General features: G+C 41.1%; 2 protein-coding genes across 5 annotated transcripts in view; one reads left to right on the top strand and one right to left on the bottom strand.

Annotated features, from left to right (window-relative positions):
• Positions 1-24,256, bottom strand: part of PARD3B (par-3 family cell polarity regulator beta) — a 1,015,202-nt gene that overhangs the window by 482,625 nt on the left and 508,321 nt on the right. The gene's annotated exons all lie outside the window — the stretch shown is intronic.
• Positions 2,337-7,171, top strand: LOC123379350 (syncytin-1-like). Its single transcript, XM_045034851.1, has 2 exons — positions 2,337-2,402; positions 6,209-7,171. The coding sequence occupies exons 1-2, from the start codon at positions 2,352-2,354 to the stop codon at positions 6,821-6,823; spliced, it is 666 nt and encodes a 221-aa protein (XP_044890786.1). The 5' UTR covers positions 2,337-2,351; the 3' UTR covers positions 6,824-7,171.

The following is a 24,256-nucleotide window of genomic DNA, read 5'->3' as shown; positions in this document are numbered from 1 at the left end:
AAATGCAATCTTTTCTGAAGCCTCCTTGACAAGCTAAGTGATTCCTGCACATGGACTTCCCAGTGTGAGTGACTCACATCGTGCCATTGCAAAATTACAAATTATTACATGCTCTGGACCTTTGGCTTACATGCAGTATATATGAGATTTCAAATGTTAAATCTGTGAGTACTAAAGCTTCGATGTTCTTGACGGCTGCGCCATTTGTTGGCTATTCTGAGATTGACAAATTTCGCCCTCTACTACTTAAATCTCTTCCAATCACTGTGGCAAAGGTATACTCTACAGATTTCTTAACTCACATTTAGAACTGCTTCTATTAGACAATGATGATTTAATCCAAATCTTTGAATCCCATCCAAATCCACCAAATGGGCATACCTAGTGGGGCGATTCCATGGGACAAGAAATTTAAGCAATTTAAACTGGCAGAGGATGAAACTCGCAGACTATTTAGAGTTTCTGATTCCTCTTACATAAGAGCCACAATCCAGCCTTATGGTGAACTTCCAGAATCACGGGGCCAATATTCCACATAGCACATACATTGAGAAGTCAGAACCCCCACCTTTGCTACATAAATAACCGCTTATGCGCCCCACCCTAACCGCTTTCATTTCGCTTCTGTAAAACCGCTTATGCGCCCCACCCTAGCCGGAAAGTCCCCAGCCGCTACGCAACCCGGGCCCCGAGTTGCATCAGCCGCTTCGCAACCCGGGCTCCGAGTTGCATCAGCCGAAAGAAACTTCATTTCCCAAGCTTCCCCGGGACGAAATTACCCACAACCCCAACCACCACCGAGCAGAGAGCCTATCGCCAGCCTGTATGCAAATGTAACTCAAAATGGTATAAAAGACCTGTAACCCCGTTTATCGGGGCTCTCCCGCTTTCCAACACTGGGGAGCCCTGGTGCACCAGTAAAGACTCTCTGCCGACGTCGGAGTGCCGTGTGGTTCTTTGCGCCAACTCTCATTCCATAGGGCTTAGGAGCTTGGCTCCTAACATTTGGTGCATTGGCCGGGAATCGAGGGAAGGCGAGAGAGCCCCGGCCCCGTCGGTGGATGACTCTCCGGCCCGGGCCACTGACGGACTGACTGAAGACAGACTTCTGTGCCTTTGTCTGCACACAGGTATTGTGTTCTATGTTTTGTCTCTGAACTGTGAATTCTGAGGCCGGCCGGCCACCTCCGTAGGAGTGTTGAAGGAGGACAGACGTGTCCTGAACCTTCACACCCCAGCCCCGAGGGACGCCTCGGTGGTGTTTGTAGGGGAGAACTGACAAGTTCGTCAGACTCCCCAAATCCGTAGGCAGGCCTCCCCTGCCATCTGAATCTGAATACTGGCCGCGGCTCCTTGGTTGTTGTCTAGTCTGTGTTGTCTGGTCTGTGTCAACATTGTAGTCATCTTTGTGTATGTGTGTGTAAGTGTGCTGGTGTGGACGCGTGGACAGGACAGGACGACACAGCCATGGGACAGACATTGACTACTCCTCTAACTTTGACTCTGACTCATTTCTCGGACGTCCAAGCAAGAGCTCACAATCTTTCCCTTGAGGTTCGGAAAGGTCGATGGCGAACTTATTGTTCATCAGAGTGGCCCACCCTATCCGTAGGGTGGCCCCGGGACGGGACTTTTGACCTCTCTATTATATTACAGGTTAAGACGAAGGTAATGGATCCCGGACCACAAGGTCATCCAGATCAAGTAGCCTATATCCTCACTTGGGAGGATCTCATTCGGAATCCTCCGGCATGGATGAAACCCTTCCTCCCTTCCTGCCCCCTATCTCAATCTACCCTTCTTCCCCTGAAAACCTCAAAAGACCGTGCCTCAACCCAAGCTTCAGACCTGCCCAAACCAGTTCTTCCTGATAAGTCCCAAAAGGACCCTCTTCTCCTAGACGCTTTGTCCTCGCCGCCCTACAACCCCCTCTTACAGCCTCCACCCTATAATCCGCCCCTGGCCCCCGCCTTGACCCCGGTGGCCCCTACTTCCCTTCCTGCCTCCAGTTCCTCCTCCCCCTCCCCAATTTCTTCCCCCGCCTCCGTCTCCGGCGATCAGACGACCCGAACGGCCCTCCCACTTGGCAATCTTCCCTGTTTCCTCTCCGGACTGTCAACCGGACTATCCAGTATTGGCCATTTTCTGCATCTGATCTTTACAATTGGAAAACTCATAACCCTTCCTTTTCCCAAGAACCCCAGGCCCTAACCTCACTGATAGAATCTATCCTCCTCACACACCAGCCCACCTGGGATGACTGCCAGCAGCTCCTACAGGTCCTTTTGACTACAGAGGAAAGGCAACAAGTTCTCCTGGAGGCTTTCCAACCCAGCTCCCCAACGAAATAGATGAGGGGTTTCCCCTCACCCGCCCGGACTGGGACTATGAAACGGCTCCAGGTAGGGAGAGTCTCCGAATCTATCGCCAGGCTCTGTTGGCGGGTCTCAAGGGGGCAGGGAACGGCCCACCAATTTGGCCAAGGTAAGGACCATAATTCAAGGAAAAAAGGAAAGCTCCAACGGCTAGATGGGATTCAAACCTATGGGTTGCAGGAACTAGTTAGGGAGGCAGAAAAGGTATATAACAAGAGGGAAACTCCAGAAGAAAAGGAGGCTAGGCTAGCAAAAGAGCAGGAAGCACGGGAGGAACGAAGAGATCGAAAGAGAGATAAACATCTAACAAAAATCCTGGCAGCTGTAGTGACAGAAAATAGAACAGGAAAGTCAGGGGAAACGAAGAGGCGGCCCAAAATAGAAAAAGACCAATGTGCCTATTGCAAAGAGCGCGGGCACTGAATCAAAGACTGCCCTAAGCGCCTTAGAGACTCAAAGAAATCTACCCCCATACTCACCTTGGGCGAAGAGAGAGAGTAGGGGCGTCAGGGCTCTGGAGCCCCCCCGAGCCCCGGCTAACTTTATCTGTAAGGGGGCATCCCACCACCCTCCTGGTGGACAAGGGAGCTCAACACTCGGTCTTAACCAAGGCAAATGGGCCTCTGTCCTCGCGTACCTCCTGGGTCCAAGGAGCGACAGGAAAAAAAATTCACAAATGGACTAACCGCCGCACGGTTGACTTAGGGCAAGGGACGGTGACACACTCCTTTCTGGTGGTACCCGAATGCCCGTACCCCCTTCTGGGACGAGACCTCCTAACCAAGCTTGGAGCCCAGATACACTTCTCCGAAACAGGGGCCCAAGTGCTAAACCGGGATGGCCAGCCTATCCAAGTCTTAACTGTGTCCTTACAAGACGAACACAGACTTTTTGAAACCCCGGTCACCACTAACCTCCTCGAAGCCTGGCTGCAGGACTTTCCCCAGGCCTGGGCAGAAACGGGAGGACTCGGTCGAGCCAAATGCCAGGCCCCAATCATAATTGACCTAAAGCCCACGGCAATGCCTGTATCTATCAGGCAGTATCCCATGAGCAAGGAGGCTCATATGGGCATTCAGCCACACATTACCAGATTTCTAGAGCTTGGGGTCCTGCGACCTTGCCGCTCACCTTGGAACACCCCTCTCTTACCAGTGAAAAAACCTGGTACTCGGGACTACAGGCCTGTCCAAGACTTAAGGGAGGTCAACAAAAGGACTATGGATATCCATCCTACGGTCCCCAATCCCTATAACTTGCTCAGTACCCTGAGCCCAGACCGCACCTGGTACACAGTACTGGACCTAAAAGATGCATTCTTTTGCTTACCCTTGGCCCCCCAGAGCCAAGAACTGTTTGCTTTCGAATGGAGGGACCCTAAACGAGGAATCTCAGGCCAATTAACCTGGACCCGCTTACCCCAAGGGTTCAAAAACTCCCCCACTCTCTTTGATGAGGCTCTCCACAGGGACCTAACTGACTTCCGGACTCAACACCCAGAAGTAACTCTACTCCAATACGTGGATGACCTTCTTCTGGCCGCCCCCACAAAGGAAGCCTGCATACAAGGTACCAAACATCTGCTTCGAGAATTGGGAGACAAAGGATACTGGGCATCCGCCAAGAAGGCCCAGATCTGCCAAACCAAGGTAACCTACCTGGGGTACATACTGAGTGAGGGGAAAAGATGGCTCACCCCTGGGCGAATAGAAACTGTGGCTCGCATTCCGCCACCCCAGAGCCCCAGAGAGGTACGTGAATTCCTGGGAACTGCTGGGTTCTGTCACTTATGGATACCTGGGTTCGCTGAGCTAGCCGCCCCCCTCTATGCCCTCACGAAAGAGAGTGCACCCTTCACCTGGCAGGAAAAACATCAGTCAGCCTTTGAGGCCCTAAAAGAGGCCCTCCTTTCCGCCCCGGCTCTCGGGTTGCCAGACACCTCCAAGCCCTTTACCCTCTTCATAGACGAGAAACAAGGAATTGCCAAAGGAGTTCTAACCCAAAAATTAGGGCCCTGGAAGAGACCAGTAGCATACCTGTCCAAAAAGTTGGACCCTGTGGCAGCGGGGTGGCCCCCATGTCTTCGTATCATGGCAGCCACTGCTATGCTGGTCAAGGACTCTGCCAAATTAACCCTTGGACAGCCACTAACTGTTATCACCCCGCATGCTTTAGAGGCCATAGTGCGGCAACCACCAGACCGATGGATAACCAACGCACGCCTAACTCACTACCAGGCCCTCCTACTGGACACAGACCGCGTCCAATTTGGACCTCCGGTTACCTTGAACCCTGCCACGTTGCTACCGGCACCGAAAGACCAACAGAGCGCACACGATTGCCGGCAAGTACTGGCTGAGACCCATGGGACACGGGAAGATCTTAAAGATCAAGAGCTCCCAGATGCGGATCACTCTTGGTATACGGACGGGAGCAGTTACATCGACTCAGGTACCCGGAGGGCGGGAGCGGCGGTAGTAGATGGCCACCACATCATATGGGCACAATCACTACCTCCTGGCACGTCTGCCCAAAAGGCTGAGCTGATAGCACTCACCAAGGCCCTAGAGCTATCCGAAGGGAAAAAGGCTAACATATATACAGATAGCCGATATGCCTTTGCAACGGCTCATACACATGGGAGTATTTATGAAAGAAGGGGCCTACTAACCTCAGAAGGAAAAGAAATTAAAAATAAAGCTGAAATCATTGCATTATTAAAGGCCCTTTTTCTTCCCCGGAGAGTAGCCATAATTCATTGCCCCGGGCATCAGAAAGGACAAGACCCAATTGCAACAGGAAATAGACAGGCAGACCAAGTAGCCAGGCAAGTCGCTGTGGCAGAAACGTTGACTTTGACCACAAAGCTTGAAGAAACCAATCTTACGACCAACAAATATGCTTACACCCCAGAAGACCAGGAAGAGGCAAAGGCCATAGGGGCTATACTGAATCAGGACACTAAAGACTGGGAAAAAGAAGGAAAGATAGTCCTTCCCCGAAAGGAAGCCCTAGCAATGATCCAACAAATGCACGCCTGGACACATTTAAGTAATCGGAAGCTGAAGTCACTGATTGAAAAGACTGACTTCTTAATCCCTAAGGCAGGCACCCTCATAGAACAGGTGACCTCCGCCTGTAAGGTCTGTCAACAGGTAAACGCTGGGGCTACCCGAGTGCCAGAAGGAAAACGGACTCGTGGTAACCGCCCAGGAGTCTATTGGGAAATAGATTTTACTGAAGTAAAGCCTCACTATGCGGGGTATAAGTACCTATTAGTGTTTGTAGACACCTTTTCAGGATGGGTAGAAGCCTACCCCACCCGACAGGAAACGGCACACGTGGTAGCCAAGAAGATTTTAGAAGAAATCTTCCCCAGATTTGGACTTCCCAAGGTAATCGGGTCAGATAACGGGCCGGCCTTCGTTTCCCAGGTAAGTCAGGGGCTCGCCAGGACACTGGGGATTAATTGGAAATTACACTGTGCATATAGGCCCCAGAGCTCAGGACAGGTAGAAAGAATGAATAGAACAATAAAAGAGACCCTTACTAAATTGACCTTAGAGACTGGCTTAAAAGATTGGAGACGCCTCCTATCTCTGGCCTTGTTAAGAGCCAGAAATACGCCCAACCGTTTCGGGCTCACCCCGTATGAAATCCTTTATGGGGGACCCCCCCCTTTGTCAACCTTGCTCAATTCCTTCTCCCCCTCCGATCCTAAGACTGATTTACAGGCCCGACTAAAAGGGCTGCAAGCGGTGCAGGCCCAAATCTGGACACCCCTGGCCGAACTGTACCGGCCAGGACATCCACAAACTAGCCACCCATTTCAGGTAGGAGACTCCGTGTACGTCCGGCGGCACCGCTCTCAAGGATTGGAGCCTCGTTGGAAGGGACCTTACATCGTCCTGCTGACCACGCCCACCGCAGCATTCACCACCGGAGCTACAGGCCTAGGTGTCTCCGTCACCCAGTATACAAAATTATCCCATCAGTTAATATCTGATGTCCAAGTCTTATCCGGTACCATACAAGATTTACAAGACCAGGTAGACTCGTTAGCTGAAGTAGTTCTCCAAAATAGGAGGGGACTGGATCTACTGACGGCAGAACAAGGAGGAATTTGTTTAGCCTTACAAGAAAAATGCTGTTTTTATGCTAACAAGTCAGGAATTGTTAGAGATAAAATAAGAACCCTACAAGAAGAATTACAAAAACGCAGGGAAAGCCTGGCATCCAACCCTCTCTGGACCGGGCTGCAGGGCTTTCTTCCGTACCTCCTACCTCTCCTGGGACCCCTACTCACCCTCCTACTCATACTAACCATTGGGCCATGCGTTTTCAGTCGCCTCATGGCCTTCATTAATGATAGACTTAATGTTGTACATGCCATGGTGCTGGCCCAGCAATACCAAGCACTCAAAGCTGAGGAAGAAGCTCAGGATTGAGCTTCCGGGACAAAAGCAGGGGGGAATGAGAAGTCAGAACCCCCACCTTTGCTACATAAATAACCGCTTATGCGCCCCACCCTAACCGCTTTCATTTCGCTTCTGTAAAACCGCTTATGCGCCCCACCCTAGCCGGAAAGTCCCCAGCCGCTACGCAACCCGGGCCCCGAGTTGCATCAGCCGCTTCGCAACCCGGGCTCCGAGTTGCATCAGCCGAAAGAAACTTCATTTCCCAAGCTTCCCCGGGACGAAATTACCCACAACCCCAACCACCACCGAGCAGAGAGCCTATCGCCAGCCTGTATGCAAATGTAACTCAAAATGGTATAAAAGACCTGTAACCCCGTTTATCGGGGCTCTCCCGCTTTCCAACACTGGGGAGCCCTGGTGCACCAGTAAAGACTCTCTGCCGACGTCGGAGTGCCGTGTGGTTCTTTGCGCCAACTCTCATTCCATAGGGCTTAGGAGCTTGGCTCCTAACAACATCAGTGCCATTTCTCTCGCCTCTACATTCACCAGGCTTCAAGAACACAAGTACTTACTCTTAGTAAAGGTTGTTGGATCAATGTCATCTGAAATTCTCATGAAAGTTCCCATGGCTTTGACTTTGTGAAGTTGGAAGAAAGCAAGCCATGCCACTCTACATTAGAATCCCCGCTTGAGTTCCGTCAGTGGACAGTGGACACTCATATTTATAGAACAAATAAGTCAGCGAGCAAACCAATTCACCCATCCTGCTGTCTGCACACTAGACTCCACTTCTGCCCATCCTCCTAAAGAATAGTGGGCCAGTGCGCTTTTTCATAATTGCATATAGAAATAACAAACAAAAAAGAAACTATATCTTTCTAGTCACTCAGCAAAATGCTGATTTATTAAGACTTACAAATATTTGAGTGTTTCCTGAACTATATTTTTAATAAATGACGAATATAATAGAAATGAATGGTTTAAAAAAATAAAGTGGCTATTTTCCAAATCTGCCAGATCACTACTTACTCAATGAGTCCCATATGAAAAAGAAGCAAGCTTTCTGATCAAAGCTTCCCCTGGCCTGAACAAAATAGAGATTTTCTTTTTATTCAATTTCTGTTAAGGTTGCTGCCACAACACCATCACCCCAGCCCTCAGCCATGTCTAATCAGTGACGCAATCTCACACTTTTAATGAACTCCCAGGGTTGCATAGAAAAGTGCATGCTTCCTGACAGATAAGGGTTTTTAAACAGAGTGGTGATGTAAACCCCTCTCTTCTCTACTTATTACAAGGGAAATACTTCTACTGTAGCTGAGGGCACTCAGGTGATGTGCCTCTACAAAATACAGCAAATGACCTCTTCACTTGTGAGGCAATCACAGCAGATTAAAATTACAACATTTAAGGGCTCTTCAGAAGAGAATGACAACAGGAAACAAAAATAACAGGTCTATAAAATCAAATATATTGGTTAACTTTCTGTGGGTGACCTTCTTTTAAGAAGTAACCAAATAAAAAATATGACAATAAAGAAAAAGCTTAATTTTTACTCATCCTTAAAGACTGAAATGCACGCATACAGAAAGGGTAATGGCTAAGATATTCACTGGGTGAAAAAGACTATGACCAAAATAATGAACTCAGTCTTACCCTCTGCTCCAGTAAATGGAGAATTGATGAGATTTCAGGTTCAGATTTGCCATCTCACCAGAAAGAGAAACATACAATGATTTGGTGGCTGGGACAGTAGGCTGAAGTGCCATGGACAATGAAGAGAATCACGGTATGTAATCTGTTTGTGTTTTTCTTGTTCTCCCCAGTCACATGGTCAGATATGTTCATGTGCATGGCTTTATGGCTGGGCACAAAGACATGGAGCTTGTAGAGAAGAGAGGTCATAAGTTTTGCACCACTCTATATACTCTTCGCTATAAAGTCAGAAGTTATTCATATAAATCTGTATTATTGACACTAAAGGGTACCAGAATATGCCCCTCCAATATATTCCACTAAGGCAAAAGGATTATTTTGAGCTAAAGACAATTGAGAACAGCAGATATAGGGAAATACTCTTTATGGCACCCCAATGCCTAAAAATAAAGTGTGAATTTCCTCTTTTGTAAAGGAAATTTCCATTTGTAAAGATACCTACCTACCAGGAAGATAGAATTCCAATAGACAACTCTTATCCCTTGACTCTTACTTGCATAACAAGACAGCTTATTTACTACATACATTTCCTCTCCTTAACTTCCCAAAGCTTGCTTCCCAAGCTCAGAATTCCCAAATCCCTTTTCATTTATTTAGCCCAAAATAATATATTAGCCTCACCCATCTGGTGAGCCTTGAGACACAGTTTTGTGAACTCCTGCTGGTGCATGTGTATGTACATAACTAAGACTGTTTTTTTTCTTTTGTTTATGTCTTTTATCAATTTGATTCTTGGGCCCCCGCCACTGAATCCAGAAGAACAGAGGGACAAAGATTTGTCCTCCTCTCCACCACAAAGAAGTTGAGACCAGGAGGCACATAAAAAAAAAAAAAAAGGAGTAGAAAGGAAAAAAAAATGAGTCAGTAACCATTTGGATTAATATGATGTGAATTTGTCCCACTCTACTGCAGTCTACTGTCAGACGTTTAAAGAGTGAAACGGGTCAATTTTTTAACTAAAAAGGGACGAAGGGCAGGCTGCCCCAAGATGGGTCACTTTGGCATGAACATTATTTTGAGTTAAAAGCAATCAAAACCCAGCAGAAAGCTCTGTACTTCCCCTTCAACTGTCTGCTTGTACCAGGAAGAGAGCTATTAATAGAGATTCCTCTTTACCTAAGAAATTTATCTACATCATAGGGTAACCTTTATTTTCCAAACATCTTTTACCTTCCTGCTAATGAATGGTCTTTCTCCCCTTTGTATTCTCAGACTCCTACTTCTTCTCCTTAGGTCATATAAGCATCCTGTTGCCTCAGTGTCTTCAGAATTTCCCTATCTCTGTGGAATCTCTGTATGTACACTATTAAGATTTTCTCCTTTTAACCCATTCTTGTCAATTTGATTCTTTGTCCATCTAGAAGAATCTTGGAAGGTAGAGGAAATTTTTCCTCCCTGATAATAGTTCTCCCATATTCTTGTGGTTATGGTCCAAATGGCTTGAAACAGAGCAAAAGTGGTTGGCTTTTTTTGGAGCCTGGAGCCTGCTTCTGATTCCGTCTCCCTCTCTCTCTGCTCCTCCCCTGCATATACTCTCTCTCTCAAACATAAATATTTAAAAAATGGTTGGCTTTTTCCCCATTATTTTTCAAAACAATTTAGTCATTTCCCCAATCCAGGATATCACATTCCACCTTATTTTACACAGCAATATATCAATCTACTTATTCTTTTCATGTCCATCTGAATAATTCAATCCTCAACCTGCTCATGAATCTACTCTTCTTGTTTTATTTTAATTGGTTTCCTCACTTAAGCCCAAACTCTGTCAACATGTAATCCTTCCCTCCAAAGGAACTGACTGTACAATTGTCAACTGCATCACTGAGTATGTTTGCATTATTATCCGCAGGTTCCATTAGGGAGCCAGCAATGACTTCTCAGTGTGTGGGTCTGTTACTGGAAAAACTGGCGAGTACCCAAGAGTTAGAACCTCCATGAAAAATCTCGGTAGTCATTTGGTTTACAGTTTAAGCTCTTTAAAGCCTGATGACATTTACCTATCTCTTAGAGATGTATTCATTTGGATGTCTCTAAACAAAAATTTCTCTCAATATATAACTGCATTGGACCAGAACAGTTGGTCCAACAATACTGTATCCTATAATACCACTGTCATATTTGAAGCCATGATTTAAGAATTTCTTAGGTATGGCTTCAAGTCAACACATGATATCCATGTGGAACGATACCATACCCATTCTGCACGTTCTTACCTTGAAGAGCTACTGTGATCAGCATCACTTTACGCTTGGTAGAGTTTTTGTTTTTGATGTTACTATATAGGATATTATTTTACCATCTGACATATTAACATTAAAACTGATGAGATCAGTGACATTCCTTCCAGACTGATGCCTTTTCAAACCACCACTTTACATAAAATTTTAATTTTACACCTACTTCAGGATAAAGCAATAACATTTCAACAAATTCTTAACTTTATTTCTTGTATTACTTAAAGAATCTCATTACAAAAAGATGTTTTATGAAGTGTAGAGGACCTGCTAAAATAGGACCATTTTTGCCCATTTTGCCCATTAAGAAAAAAGATGAGAAAATTTACTGATCAAATTGCCATGGTTGATGCCTTTTTTCAAAAGCTGGCTGCAGGGCTGCTGGTATTATAAAATGCCAAGTCCCATGCCCCACTTCAGACTCAAGACCACTGTAATTTGATTAGCATAAAAAGAAGAAATGAAGCAGCTAATTTATGGAAAATACATTATATGATGGACAAAGAAGGATGACAGGTTTAATCAATGGAGGAACAGGGGGTTGTGTGTGTGTGTGTGTGTGTGTGTGTGTGCATGCGCCTGCGTGCCTGTGTGCACGCGCGCACACATTTAAGCCGCAATTTAAAGGAAACTGAAAAGAGAGATCAAAACTTTATTTTCCAAAAACCAGAATATTTTCCATCTTCAGTTTGGACACACTTTTAAGTTCAGACACTCTCCCTTTGTTTTTATCATTAATACTCTCCTTGTGAAAGAAGAGTTTAAAACATACACACACACACACACACACACACACACACACACACACACGAAGAGCGGGCTTAACTTGACAGCAATTGCACTAATATGAACTGTTATACTTCTAAGACTCTAAGCAATAAAAGCTAGAGGAGGGCTGCTAAGAATGCTCATATCTAAAATCTAAATTTCAATTATCTGCTATATTTACAACTTCATGCTTTACACAATGTGCCAGAAGGAATGGCTTAGTGGTCTAAGCATCTGGTTTTAAATTGCTATATTCCCTGAATCACACAATTTAATTCATCCACTACACTTTGTAGGGGCTAGAAACACAGACAAGTCACACCACTTATAGCTTTACTCATCCAGTTCTATATATACTGGTGGCAGAGCAGTAGTCTACTCCTAAATCTTCCTTCTATTTCCTTCTTCCTTCCTCTCTTCCTCCCTTCCTCCCTTACATTATAATTGCAGCAGATCCTATCTTGAGTGAAGACTAGTTTTCTCTACTTCGGCAATGCCACCCCCACACCACCCCCCCAGCAAATTCCCTCCAGTGTAGTGAAATACATAAAGGAGCAAGGGGTTAATTATGTTGAAACCATGACTAAGTATTTAATAACCAAAAATATGGTCACAGTAACTAAAATTTCCCAAACTAGAATTACGCTCATACAGAGGTAACTCAAACCAGGCAGAACTGAGTGCAACAGGATGTCTTGCTCTCTGAGGCACTACAAAGAGACATCTCCACAATTGTTCCCACATAACCCACTTGTTTACTCCTGTCTCTCATATTCTATGTGATTTTTCCTGGAAAATAAAGAGGCCACAAGAGAGTCCACTTAGCATGCTCCTATCATGTAAATATGTCAGCCCTATATGGCTTTCTCAAGAGGCACGCTGCATTCTGTAAAGTGTATTATTTCTGTAATATTTACCGTCACCTGAGGGGAAAAAGCAGGAGGTCTTGCTGAAGTCTTCACTAAAATAGCAAATTAATTGAGGTTAGAAGTGCCATAATTAATTAGACCAGCTCGTCTTCACTTGAAGGGCCAGAATCTATACTGAGTGATGGTAATCTGCATTTACTAATAAAGTTCTACATCTAATAAAGCAAGATGTTCTGTGTTAACAATAGCATCACCACAAGCTGTACAAGGTGTTAAACTTGACTTTTCATGGCTTCTCAGCACTGTGGGTTCTCTTCTGCAATGAACAATTCTGACCATATTTTAAAGCTTACCTTAGAATATAATGTCTTACAGAATGTACAAGAATGTCTGATAAAAAACTGCACCAATTCAACCCAGTTGTTTATAAATATGAAAAAATAATGGAAAAATATATTGTTATATTTTATTCCTAGGATGACTATAAAAATAAACACTTGCATTTCTATTCAAATGTACAATGTAATTATATACTAAATATTAAAATAACATTAAGGATTTTAGGATCGATGATTTGATAGAAGATATCTAAAATAGATGCAAGTGATACTTATCCTCTTTTTAAATTTTTAAGTTTATTTTTATTTATTTTGAGAGAGAGAGAGAGAGAGAGAGAGAGAGAGAGAGAGAGAGAGAGAGAGAGAGAGAACCAGCAGGGGAGGGACAGAGAGAGAGAGAGAACCCTAAGCAGACTCTGTGGGGAGGGAGAGGGCTCAATTTCACAAACTGGGAGATCATGACCTGAGCTGAATCAAGAGAGGGACGCCCAACAGACTAAGCCACCCAGGCATCCCTCAAGTGATACTTATCTTGAAGCTTAAGACAAAAGGCCAGAAGGGGGTCAACATGGTGGAGAAGTAGGGGGAATCCATACTTCCAGTGTCTCTCAAACGAAGAAGTATAGAAGTCAAAGGACTTTGAACACCAGAGCCTAGGAGGAAAAGAGACTGAATCTACTAGGAAGAAAACTGGAAAGCTGGAAAAAAGATAGGGCTACTCTAAGGAACATATCAAAGCAACACCTGGTTGAGGGTCCAAAGTATTACTGTGAGTAGTAAAAAAATAACCACAGTCACAACAACAGAGAGCAAGTAACAATCTCCAGAAAAACACCTCCTGAAGGCCAGGCCCTGGACAGTGTATGACCCTCCTTTATTTATTTATTTTATTAATATGAAATTTATTGTCAAATTGGTTTCCATACAATACCCTGTGCTCATCCCAACAGGTGCTCACCTCAGTGCCCATCACCCACTTTCCCCTCCCTCCCACCCCCCATCAATCCTCCTTTAATACAGCAGTGCTCACAGGTGCAGAGCACACAACAAGCTTTTAAAATGCATAAGGGACAGAAAACTAGTCAAAATGATGAAACGGAAGAATTCTCCTCAAAAGAAATTCCAGGAAGTAGCGACAGCTAATGAATTGATCAAAACCAATTTAAGCAGTATAATGGAACAAGAATTTAGAATAATACCTATAAAACTAATTGCTGGGCTTGAAAAAGCATAGAGGACATCAGAGAATCTATTGCTACAGAGATCAAGGAACTAAGAAATAGTCATGATGAATTAAAAAATGCTATAAATGAGGTACAAAATAAAATGGAGGTGGCCACAGCATGGATTGAAGAGGCAGAGGAGAGAATAGGTGAATTAGGAGATAAAATTATGGAAAAAGAGGAAGCTGAGAAAAAGAGAGATGAAAAAACTCCAGGAGTATGAAGGGAGAATTAGAGAACTAAGTGATACAATCAAACGGAACAATATCCGTATCATAGGAATTCCGGAAGAAGAAGAAGAGAGAGAAAGTATACCCAAAAGACACAGGGTATCAGAATGAATAAAAAAACAAGACTCATCTATTTGCTGTCTAAAAGAGACTCATTTTAGACCTGAAGACACCTTCAGACTGAAAGTGAGGGGATGGAGAACTGTCTATCATGCTACTGGAAGTCAAAAGAAAGCTGGAGTAGCCATACTTATATCAGACAAACTAGACTTTAATCTAAAAGCTATAACAAGAGATGAAGAAGGGAATTATACAATAATTACAGGGTCTATCCATAAGGAAGAGCTAACAATTATAAATGTCTATGCACTTAATTCGGAGGCCCCCAAATATATAAAACAATTAATCACAAACATAGCAACCTTATTGGTAAGAATGTGGTAATTGCAGGGGACTTTAATACTCCACTTACAACAATGGATAGAACATCAAACAGAGAATAAATAAAGAAACAAGGGCCCTGAATGATATATTGGATCAGATGGACTTGACAGATATATTTAGAACTCTGCATCCCAGAGCAACAGAATATACTTTCTTCTCGAGTGCACATGGAACATTCTCCAAGACAGATCACATACTGGGTCACAAAAAGGCCCTTAATAAGTATAAAAGAAATGAGATCATACCATGCACACTTTCATACCACAATGCTATGAAACTTGAAATCAACCACAGGAAAAAGCCTGGAAAACCTCCAAAAGCATGGAGGTTAAAGAACACCCTACTAAAGAATGAATGGGTCAACCAGGCAATTAGAGAAGAAATTAAAAAAATATATGGAAACAAATGAAAATGAAAATACAACAATCCAAATGCTTTGGGATGCAGCGAAGGCAGTCCTGAGAGGAAAATACATTGCAATCTAGGCCTGTCTCAAGAAACAAGAAAAATCCCAAATACAAAATCTAACAGCACACGTAACGGAAATAGAAGCAGAACAGCAAAAACACCCCAAACCCAGCAGAAGAAGAGAAATAATAAAGATCAGAGCAGAAATAAACAATATAGAATCTAAAAAAACTGTAGAGCAGATCAATGAAACCAAGTGTTGGTTTTTTGAAAAAAAAAAAAAAAACAAAAACAAAATTCATAAACCTCTTGCCAGGCTTCTCAAAAAGAAAAGGGAGAGGACCCAAATAGATAAAATCATGAACGAAAATGGAATTATTACAACCAATCCCTCAGAAATACAAGCAATTATCAGGGAATACTATGAAAAACTATATGCCAACAAACTGGACAACCTGGAAGAAATGGACAAATTCCTAAGCAAACACACACTTCCAAAACTCAAACAGGAAGAAATAGAAAATTTGAACAGATCTATAACCAGTGAAGAAATTGAGTCAGTTTTCAAAAATCTACCAACAAATAAAGAGTCCAGGCCGAGATGGCTTCCCTGGGGAATTCTACCAGACATTTAAAGCAGAGCTAATACCTATCCTTCTCAAGCTGTTCCAAAAAATAGAAAGGGAAGGAAAACTTTCAGACTCATTCTATGAAGCCAGCATTACTTTGATTCCCAAGCCAGACAGAGACCCAGCAAAAAAAGAGAGCTACAGGCCAACATCCCTGATGACTATGGATGTAAAAATTCTCAACAAGATACTAGCAAATCGAATTCAACAGCATATAAAAAGAATTATTCACCATGATCAAGTGAGATTCATTCCTGGGATGCAGGGCTGGTTCAATAGTTGCAAATCAATCAATGTGATATATCACATTAATAAAAGAAAAGATAAGAACCATATGATCCTGTCAATCGATGCAGAAAAAGCGTTTGACAAAATTCAGCATCCTTTCTTAATAAAAACCTTCGAAAAAGTCAGGATAGAAGGAACATACTTAAACATCATAAAATCCATTTATGAAAAGCCCACAGCTAATATCATCCTCAGTGGGGAAAAACTGAGAGCTTTCCCACTGAGATCAGGAACATGACAGGGATGTCCACTCTCACCGCTGTTGTTTAACATAGTGTTGGAAGTGCTAGCATCAGTAATCAGACAACAAAAGGAAATCAAAGGCATCAAAATTGGCAAAGATGAAGTCAAGCTTTCACTTTTTGCAGATGATATGATACTATACATGGAAAACCCAAGAGACTCCACCAAAAGTCTGCTAGAACTGGTACATGAATTCAGCAAAGTCTCAGGATACAAAATTAATGTACAGAAATCAGTTGCATTCTTATACACTAATAATGAAGCAACAGAAAGACAAATAAAGAAATTGATCCCATTCACAATTGCACTAAGAATCATAAAATAGCTAGGAATAAACCTAACCAAAGATGTAAAAGATCTGTATGCTGAAAACTATAGAAAGCTTATGAAGGAAATTGAAGAAGATACAAAGAAATGGAAAAACATTCTGTGCTCATGGAAGGAAGAATACATATTGTTAAGATGTCAATACTACCCAAAGCACATTCAATGCAATCTCAATCAAAATTGCACTGCATTCTTCTCGAAGCTAGAACAAGCAATGCTAAAGTTTGTATGGAACCACAAAAGACCCTGAACAGTGAAAGTAATATTGAAGAAGAAAACCAAAGCGGGAGGCATCACAATCCCAGACTTTGGCCTCTACTACAAAGCTGTAATCATCAAGACAGCATGGTATTGGCACAAAAGCAGACACATAGACCAATGGAATAGAATAGAAACCCCACAATTAGACCCACAAAAGTATGGCCAACTAATTTTTGACAAAGCAGCAAAGAATATCCAATGGAAAAAAAAGACAGTCTCTTTAACAAATGGTGCTGGGAGATCTGAAAAGCAACATGCCAAAGAATGAAACTAGACCACTTTCTTACACTGTTCACAAAAATAAACTCAAAATGGATGAAGGACCTGAATGTGAGACAGGAAACCGTCAAAACCCTAGAGGAGAAATCAGGAAAAAAACCTCTCTGACCTCAGCCACAGCAATTTCTTACTTGACACATCTCCAAAGGCAAGGGAATTAAAAGCAAAAATGAACTATTGGGACCTCATCAAGATAAAAAGCTTCTGCACTGCAAAGGAAACAATCAACAAAACTAAAAGGCAACCAACGGAATGGGAAAAGATATTTGCAAATGACATATCGGATAAAGGGCTAGTATCCAAAATCTATAAAGAACTCACCAAACTCCACACCCGAAAAACAAATAATCCAGTGAAGAAATGGGCAGAAGACATGAATAGACACTTTTCTAAAGAAGACATCCAGATGGCCAACAGGCACATGAAAAGATGCTCAACGCCACTCCTCATCAGGGAAATACAAATCAAAACCACACTGAGATACCACCTCACACGGATCAGAGTGGCTAAAATGAACAAATCAGGAGACTATAGATGCTGAAGAAGATGTGGAGAAATGGGAACCCTCTTGCACTGTTGGTGGGAATGCAAACTGGTGCAGCTGCTCTGGAAAACAGTGTGGAAATTCCTCAAAATATTAAAAATAGATCTACCCTATGACCCAGCAATAGCACTGCTAGGAATTGACCCAAGGGACACAGGAGTGCTGATGCATAGGGGCACTTGTACCCAATATTTATAGCAGCGCTTTCATCAATAGCCAAATTATGGAAAGAGCCTAAATGTCCATCAACTGACGAATGGATAAAGAAGATGTGGTTTATATATACAATAGAATAGTACTTGGCAGTGAGAAAGAATGAAATATGGCCATTTGTAGCAACGTGGATGGAACTGGAGAGTGTTATGCTAAGTGAAAAAATCAGGCAGAGAAAGACAGATGCCATATGTTTTCACTCATATGTGGATCCTGAAAAATTCAACAGAAGACCCCTGAGCGGGGGAGGAGAAGGGGGAAAAAAAAGTTACAGAGAGGGAAGGAGGCAAACCATAGGAGGATCTTAAAGACTGAGAATAAACTGAGGATGGATGAGGGGAGGGAGGGAGGGGAAGTGGGTGATGGGCATTGAGGAGGGCACCTATTGGGATAAGCACTGGGTGTTGTATGGAAACCAATCTGACAATAAATTTCATTTAAAAAAAAGAAAAATTTAAAAAAAAGACAAAAGGCCAAAGGAGGTGAAAGCAACAAGGATTATTATTTAAAATATGTAAATGTCAAGGGGAGGAAATTAATGATAAATGTAGACATTTGGTATTTAGGGCAAAAAAATCATGGATAATTTACAATATACAATGGGATAATTATTTGTAATGACAACAATTTATTTTATATAAAAAGAGTTTTACTTAGTTTTGGTTAAAATACTTTGTTTGAATACGTTTTTTTTTTTATTTTTTTTTTCAACGTTTATTTATTTTTGGGACAGAGAGAGACAGAGCATGAACGGGGGAGGGGCAGAGAGAGGGAGACATAGAATCAGAAACAGGCTCCAGGCTCTGAGCCATCAGCCCAGAGCCTGACGCGGGGCTCGAACTCACCGACCGCGAGATCGTGACCTGGCTGAAGCCGGACGCTTAACCGACTGAGCCATCCAGGTGCCCCTGTTTGTTTGTTTTTTAAGAAAAATGTGCTAAAGATTTTCCACTTATTTCTAAATGGAAAATAATTAAAAGCAGTTTTTCTAGATTAAAAAAAGATAAAATCCAGCTATAACTTTTCATAGGAAACATATCCAAAACATGACAACCTTGAAAGGTTTGAAATGAAAAGGTAGAAGGATACATTAGTAGATGACAAGTAGAAAACAAAAACTTGTACAACCATGCTACTTACAAAATAGGCTACATTAAAAGAAAAGGTGTTATTAGGGAATAAAAAGGCCACAAATTACATAATGACAAAAAGAACAATCTAGAGAAATATATAATAATTACCAACCTATGTACCTAACAACACAGCTTCTGAATATAAAAGATGGATTCAATTACAAAGAGAGATTGACAAATTCACCATCATCATGGGAGATTTTCATATACTTTTCTTAATAACTGGTAGCTATTACAGAATGAAGGATGTAAGGTATTTAAATACTGCAACTGGAAAGTTTAGTATGAAGTTCAAATAGACATCAACTGGCATCTGACAATTTTTTAAACAAACACGGACAGAAAAAGAATAAGGAAAGCAACATATAAAGGAAAAAAAATGTGACTGTGTACTATGACATAAAACAACCTGAATAAATCCCAAAGAGATTATTAATATGCCCCTTATTCTCTGACCACGGTGCAAATAATAAGCCAAGATCAACAACGAAAAGTAAACTTAAAAACAAAAAAAAAAAACACTCCACACTTACACATTAGGTTAAAAAAAATTAAAGCATGTATGTGAAAAACTCACATATCAAAGAGCAAATAACAATGGAAATTTAGAAACATGTATAACTATATAATTTTTTAAAAATTACAATACATTTTAAAACTTCAACCTTTATACTAAAAAAGAAAATGTGCAATACATGGGAAAAACATCCAGTAAGAAGTCAGGGAAGATTTTATACAGGAGGGATGAGGTGACTGTCACCTGAACCTCCGTAGCATAAACATCGTGCTTCCACAATGTGATGCAAATAAGTAATAAGTTCACAGCATCATCTGTAAAATATGCTTGCCAAAGAACTGATCCTGAATCCAATGAAGTCTCTACATTTAACTACAGAAAATTCAGGGAATAAAGAAACGTTTAAATGATTACCACAAGGAAGCAATTTATGAATTCCAGAATGTATGGTACTGTATGGTAGAAAATAACCTGGTTTCTCCCCAAATTCAAAAGACTTGAAATAAAGAGGGAAATAGGAAGGAAAATTATAAAATAAGAATCGTTAAGTCCACAATAAGCAAATGCAATGTGTGGGCACAGTTTAGATCCTACTGCAAACGGGCACCTGGGTGGCTCAGTTGGTTAAGTGTCTGACTTGGGCTCAGGTCATGATCTCCTGGTTTGTGAGTTCCAGCCCACTTAACCCTGTGCTGACAGCTCAGAGCCTGGAGCCTCTTTTGGATTCTTTGTTTCCCTCTGTCTCTGCCCCTCTCCCACTTGGAGTGTGTGTGTGTGTGTGTGTGTGTCTCAAAAATAAAGATAAAAAAAATTAGATTCTATTGCAAACAAATTAGCTCCTAAAAACCTTTTTTTGAGTTATTTGAATAACTTTCAATATGGATAGGGTATCGGGTAATATTTAAAGCAGTATTTATTCATATTGTTAGGCAAGGTGATAGGGTGATTTTGCTTAAGTGTTCTTATCTGTTAAAGATGTACACTCAAATACTTACATAAGAAATGGCATGACGTCTGGAAGATGCTTCACAGTATAAAGTAAAATATTAAAAAGAGAATAGATTAAACAAAATGACACTATATCACTGATCATGGAAACTAGTTGACATGTACATAGGGGTTCATTATACCAATCCATTTTTGAGTATGCTCAAAATTTCAGTAGTAATTAAAGAATAAGCCAAAGGAAGAAAAAGGCACAAACATTAAAGAAAGAAAGAAAGAAAGAAAGAAAGAAAGAAAGAAAGAAAGAAAGCCACAGCTAAAAACATCAAAGCCAAAAATTGGTTCCTCAAAATCAATCAATCAATCAGAAAAGCTAATAGTAAGAATGACTAAAGAAAGAGAGGAGGCACAAGTAAACAATATTAAAAATGAAAAGAGTTAATGATAAAAATCTGTTGAGGTTTTTAAAACAATAATTTGCCCTTTACCTATCATGGTATTGACTGATAAGTGAAATCAACCTATAATTTCCCTTTTTCATACCATTTTGGTATCAAGAATACACTAACATCAGAGTAAGTAGGAGAGTACTTCCTCTTTCTTTTTTGTTTTGTTTTTTTTTGTTTTGTTTTTTGTTTTTTGGAATCTTTTTTATATTACTGGGGTTACCTGCCCATTGAGGATCTGCACCTATTTAACAGTCTGGGACAAACCCACTTTTTAAAACATTTGTATATATTTACCTTTTGGTTCAACTGCTTTTATAAGTGAATGTCTAATGTGGGTTTTTATATTTTTAATAGCTTTTGTAATATATTGTCTTTTATTTTATTTTTTATTGTTTTTTTCAATATATGAAATTTATTGTCAAATTGGTTTCCATACAACACCCAGTGCTCATCCCAAAAGGTGCCCTCCTCAATAACCCATCACCCACCCTCCTCTCCCTCCCACCCCCCATCAACCCTCAGTTTGTTCTCAGTTTTTAAGAGTCTCTTATGCTTTGGCTCTCTCCCACTCTAACCTCTTTTTTTTTTCCTTCCCCTCCCCCATGGGTTTCTGTTAAGTTTCTCAGGATCCACATAAGAGTGAAACCATCTGGTATCTGTCTTTCTCTGTATGGCTTATTTCACTTAGCATCACACTCTCCAGTTCCAACCACGTTGCTACAAAGGGCCATATTTCATTCTTTCTCATTGCCACGTAGTATTCCATTGTGCATATAAACCACAATTTCTTTATCCATTCATCAGTTGATGGACATTTAGGCTCTTTCCATAATTTGGCTATTGTTGAAAGTGCTGCTATAAACATTGGGGTACAAGTGCCCCTATGCATCAGTACTCCTGTATCCCTTAGGCAAATTCCTAGCAGTGCTATTAATGTATTGTCTTTTAAAGGATTTCAAATTATTGATCTGAAGTTGTTTATAATCCTCTTTTCTAAAATTCTCTAAGTTTCCACATCAAAAAGCTAAAATGCAAAGTGAGAAGAAAATAGGAGTATAGATAAAAGGAAAAACCAATAAAAATGTACATATAATAGAAGAAAATCAAATAAATCAAAACCTCATTGAAAAGATAAATAAATTAACAAATCTCTTGCTAGAAGGATCCAGAAAATAAGTGAGAAGACACAAATTACCAATATTAGGAATGCAAGAGGGAACACCACTACAGATTCCATAGATGGCAAAAGAAAATAATGGGACAATACTACTTATGACAATGTATCTGTTTACTTCGATGACACTGATAAATTCCTTGAATGACACAAATTATCAATACTGATTCAATAGTAATGATGTAACTCTCTATCATATAATGAAATTGAATCTATAATTATAAGCCTTCTCACAAAGACAACTCATGGTCCAGATGACTAAATCTCAAACATTTGGGAAATAATAAGAGTTCTGTAAAACTCTTTTAGGCATAGAGAAGCAAGGAGCACTTCTAAACTCATTTTATGAGACTGGCATTACTTTGAAACCAAGACTGCATAAAGACATTACTCAAAAAATAAAACCAGAGACCAATTTCCCTCATGAACAGAGATGTACCATATTTAAAAAAATATTAGCAAATTAAATCCAGCATTACACACAAAGGAAAACATATCTTGATCAAATGAGGTTTTCTTGGGAATGCAAGCTTGATTTAACATTCAAAAATCCACCAGTATAATTCACCATGTTAACAGAACAAAACAGAGTTAAATATAAAAAATTTACCAATTAAAAACTCAGAACATCAGAACAGAAGAAACCTTCAATCTAACAAAGGGAATCTATGAAAAACAAAGAAACCTTGGTTATAACATCATGTTTCATAGTAAAGGACTGAAAGCTTCATATCTAAGATTGGGAAGATGCCAGGAATATCTGTTCTCACCACTTCTATTTAATATATAGTCAGAGTAGTCAGGCAAGAAAAGGGAATAAATAGACACACAGAAATTGGGAAAGGTAAGTAAGTAAAATTATATTTTTTTTCTTATTTTAAAAATAAACAATGTTGGGTCAACAGCATACAAATACTTGAAAAAGAAAGAAAACGGACCTCTTCTTTATACCACAAGGGAAAAAAAAGTAAATTTCAGGTATAGATTTTAAAATAAATAGCGAAAATAATAAAACTTTTCAAAAATAACAAAGAATACATTCATAATTTTGGGATAGGGAACGCCATAGATAAGCACTTCACAGAAGAAGGTTAAAAAAAATATAAGACGATAAGCATATGAAAAGATGCTCAGCCTCTTTAATCATTAAGGAAATATCAACCAAAGCCTAATTTGATACCATTACATATCCGTCAGAACGGCTAAAGTGAAAACAAACAGTGTCAGCTATTGGTAAGGCTATGGAACTCCTCTTAGTACCGCAAGCGCTAGGGCACCTGGGTGGCTCAGTGGGTTAAGCCTCCGACTTCAGCTCAGGTTGTGATCTCACTGCTTCTGAGTTCCAGCCCTGCCTCGGGCTCTGTGCCCACAGCTCCGAGCCTGGAGCCGGCTTCGGACTCTGGGTCTCCAGCTCTCTCTGCCCCTCCCCTACTCATGCTTTGTCTCTCTCACTCTCTGTCTTCTCAAAAATAAAGAAACATTAAAAAAATAATTGAGAAAAATTTTAAAAATACCGCAAGTGCTAGTGTAACGTAGAACAGCCATGTGAAAACCTGGTAATGGTAATATGCACACAGCCTTTAACTCCTAGCTGTATAGACTCAACAAAATGTGCTTGCCTGTGCACCAAAGGACAAGAATGCTCCTTGCTGAATTATCCATGATAGTCTCAAAGTGAAAATATTGCCATCAACAGTAGACTGGATAAAGAGTTTTCACACAAAAATAATGGATTCATACAAATAGAGTAATGAAGGAAGGAAACTTTAAGTAAGAAAAAGGATTCTAATTCCTTCTTTTTTTTCATAACAAGGATTAAGAATTTCACCTAGGGTAGGTAAGAGTAGGCATTTAAGTATACAGATGGTCCCACTTATTATGGTTTGACTTAACATTTTTTTTTTTTTTTTGGTTACTTTACAATGATGCAAAGCGATACGCATTCAGTGGAAACCATACTTTGAATTCTGAATTTTGGATTTTCTCCTAGGCCAGCGATAGGTAGTGTGATACTCTCTTGTGAGGCTGAGCAGTGGCAGGGAACCACGGCCCCCTGTCAGCCAAGTAATGACCAGGGTAAACAACTGATGAAAAAAATCAATACACTTAACGACCATTCTGTACCCATGCAACCATTCCCTTTTCAGTCAGTACACTACTCAATAAGTAGCATGAGATACTCAACACTTTTATTATAAAATAGGCTTTGTGTTAAATGACTATGCCCA

Source organism: Felis catus, chromosome C1 (assembly GCF_018350175.1).
Source record: "Felis catus isolate Fca126 chromosome C1, F.catus_Fca126_mat1.0, whole genome shotgun sequence".
Classification (NCBI taxonomy): domain Eukaryota; kingdom Metazoa; phylum Chordata; class Mammalia; order Carnivora; family Felidae; genus Felis; species Felis catus.
The sequence above is the reverse complement of the archived record's forward strand: the minus strand, read 5'-3'. Positions and strand labels throughout refer to the sequence as shown.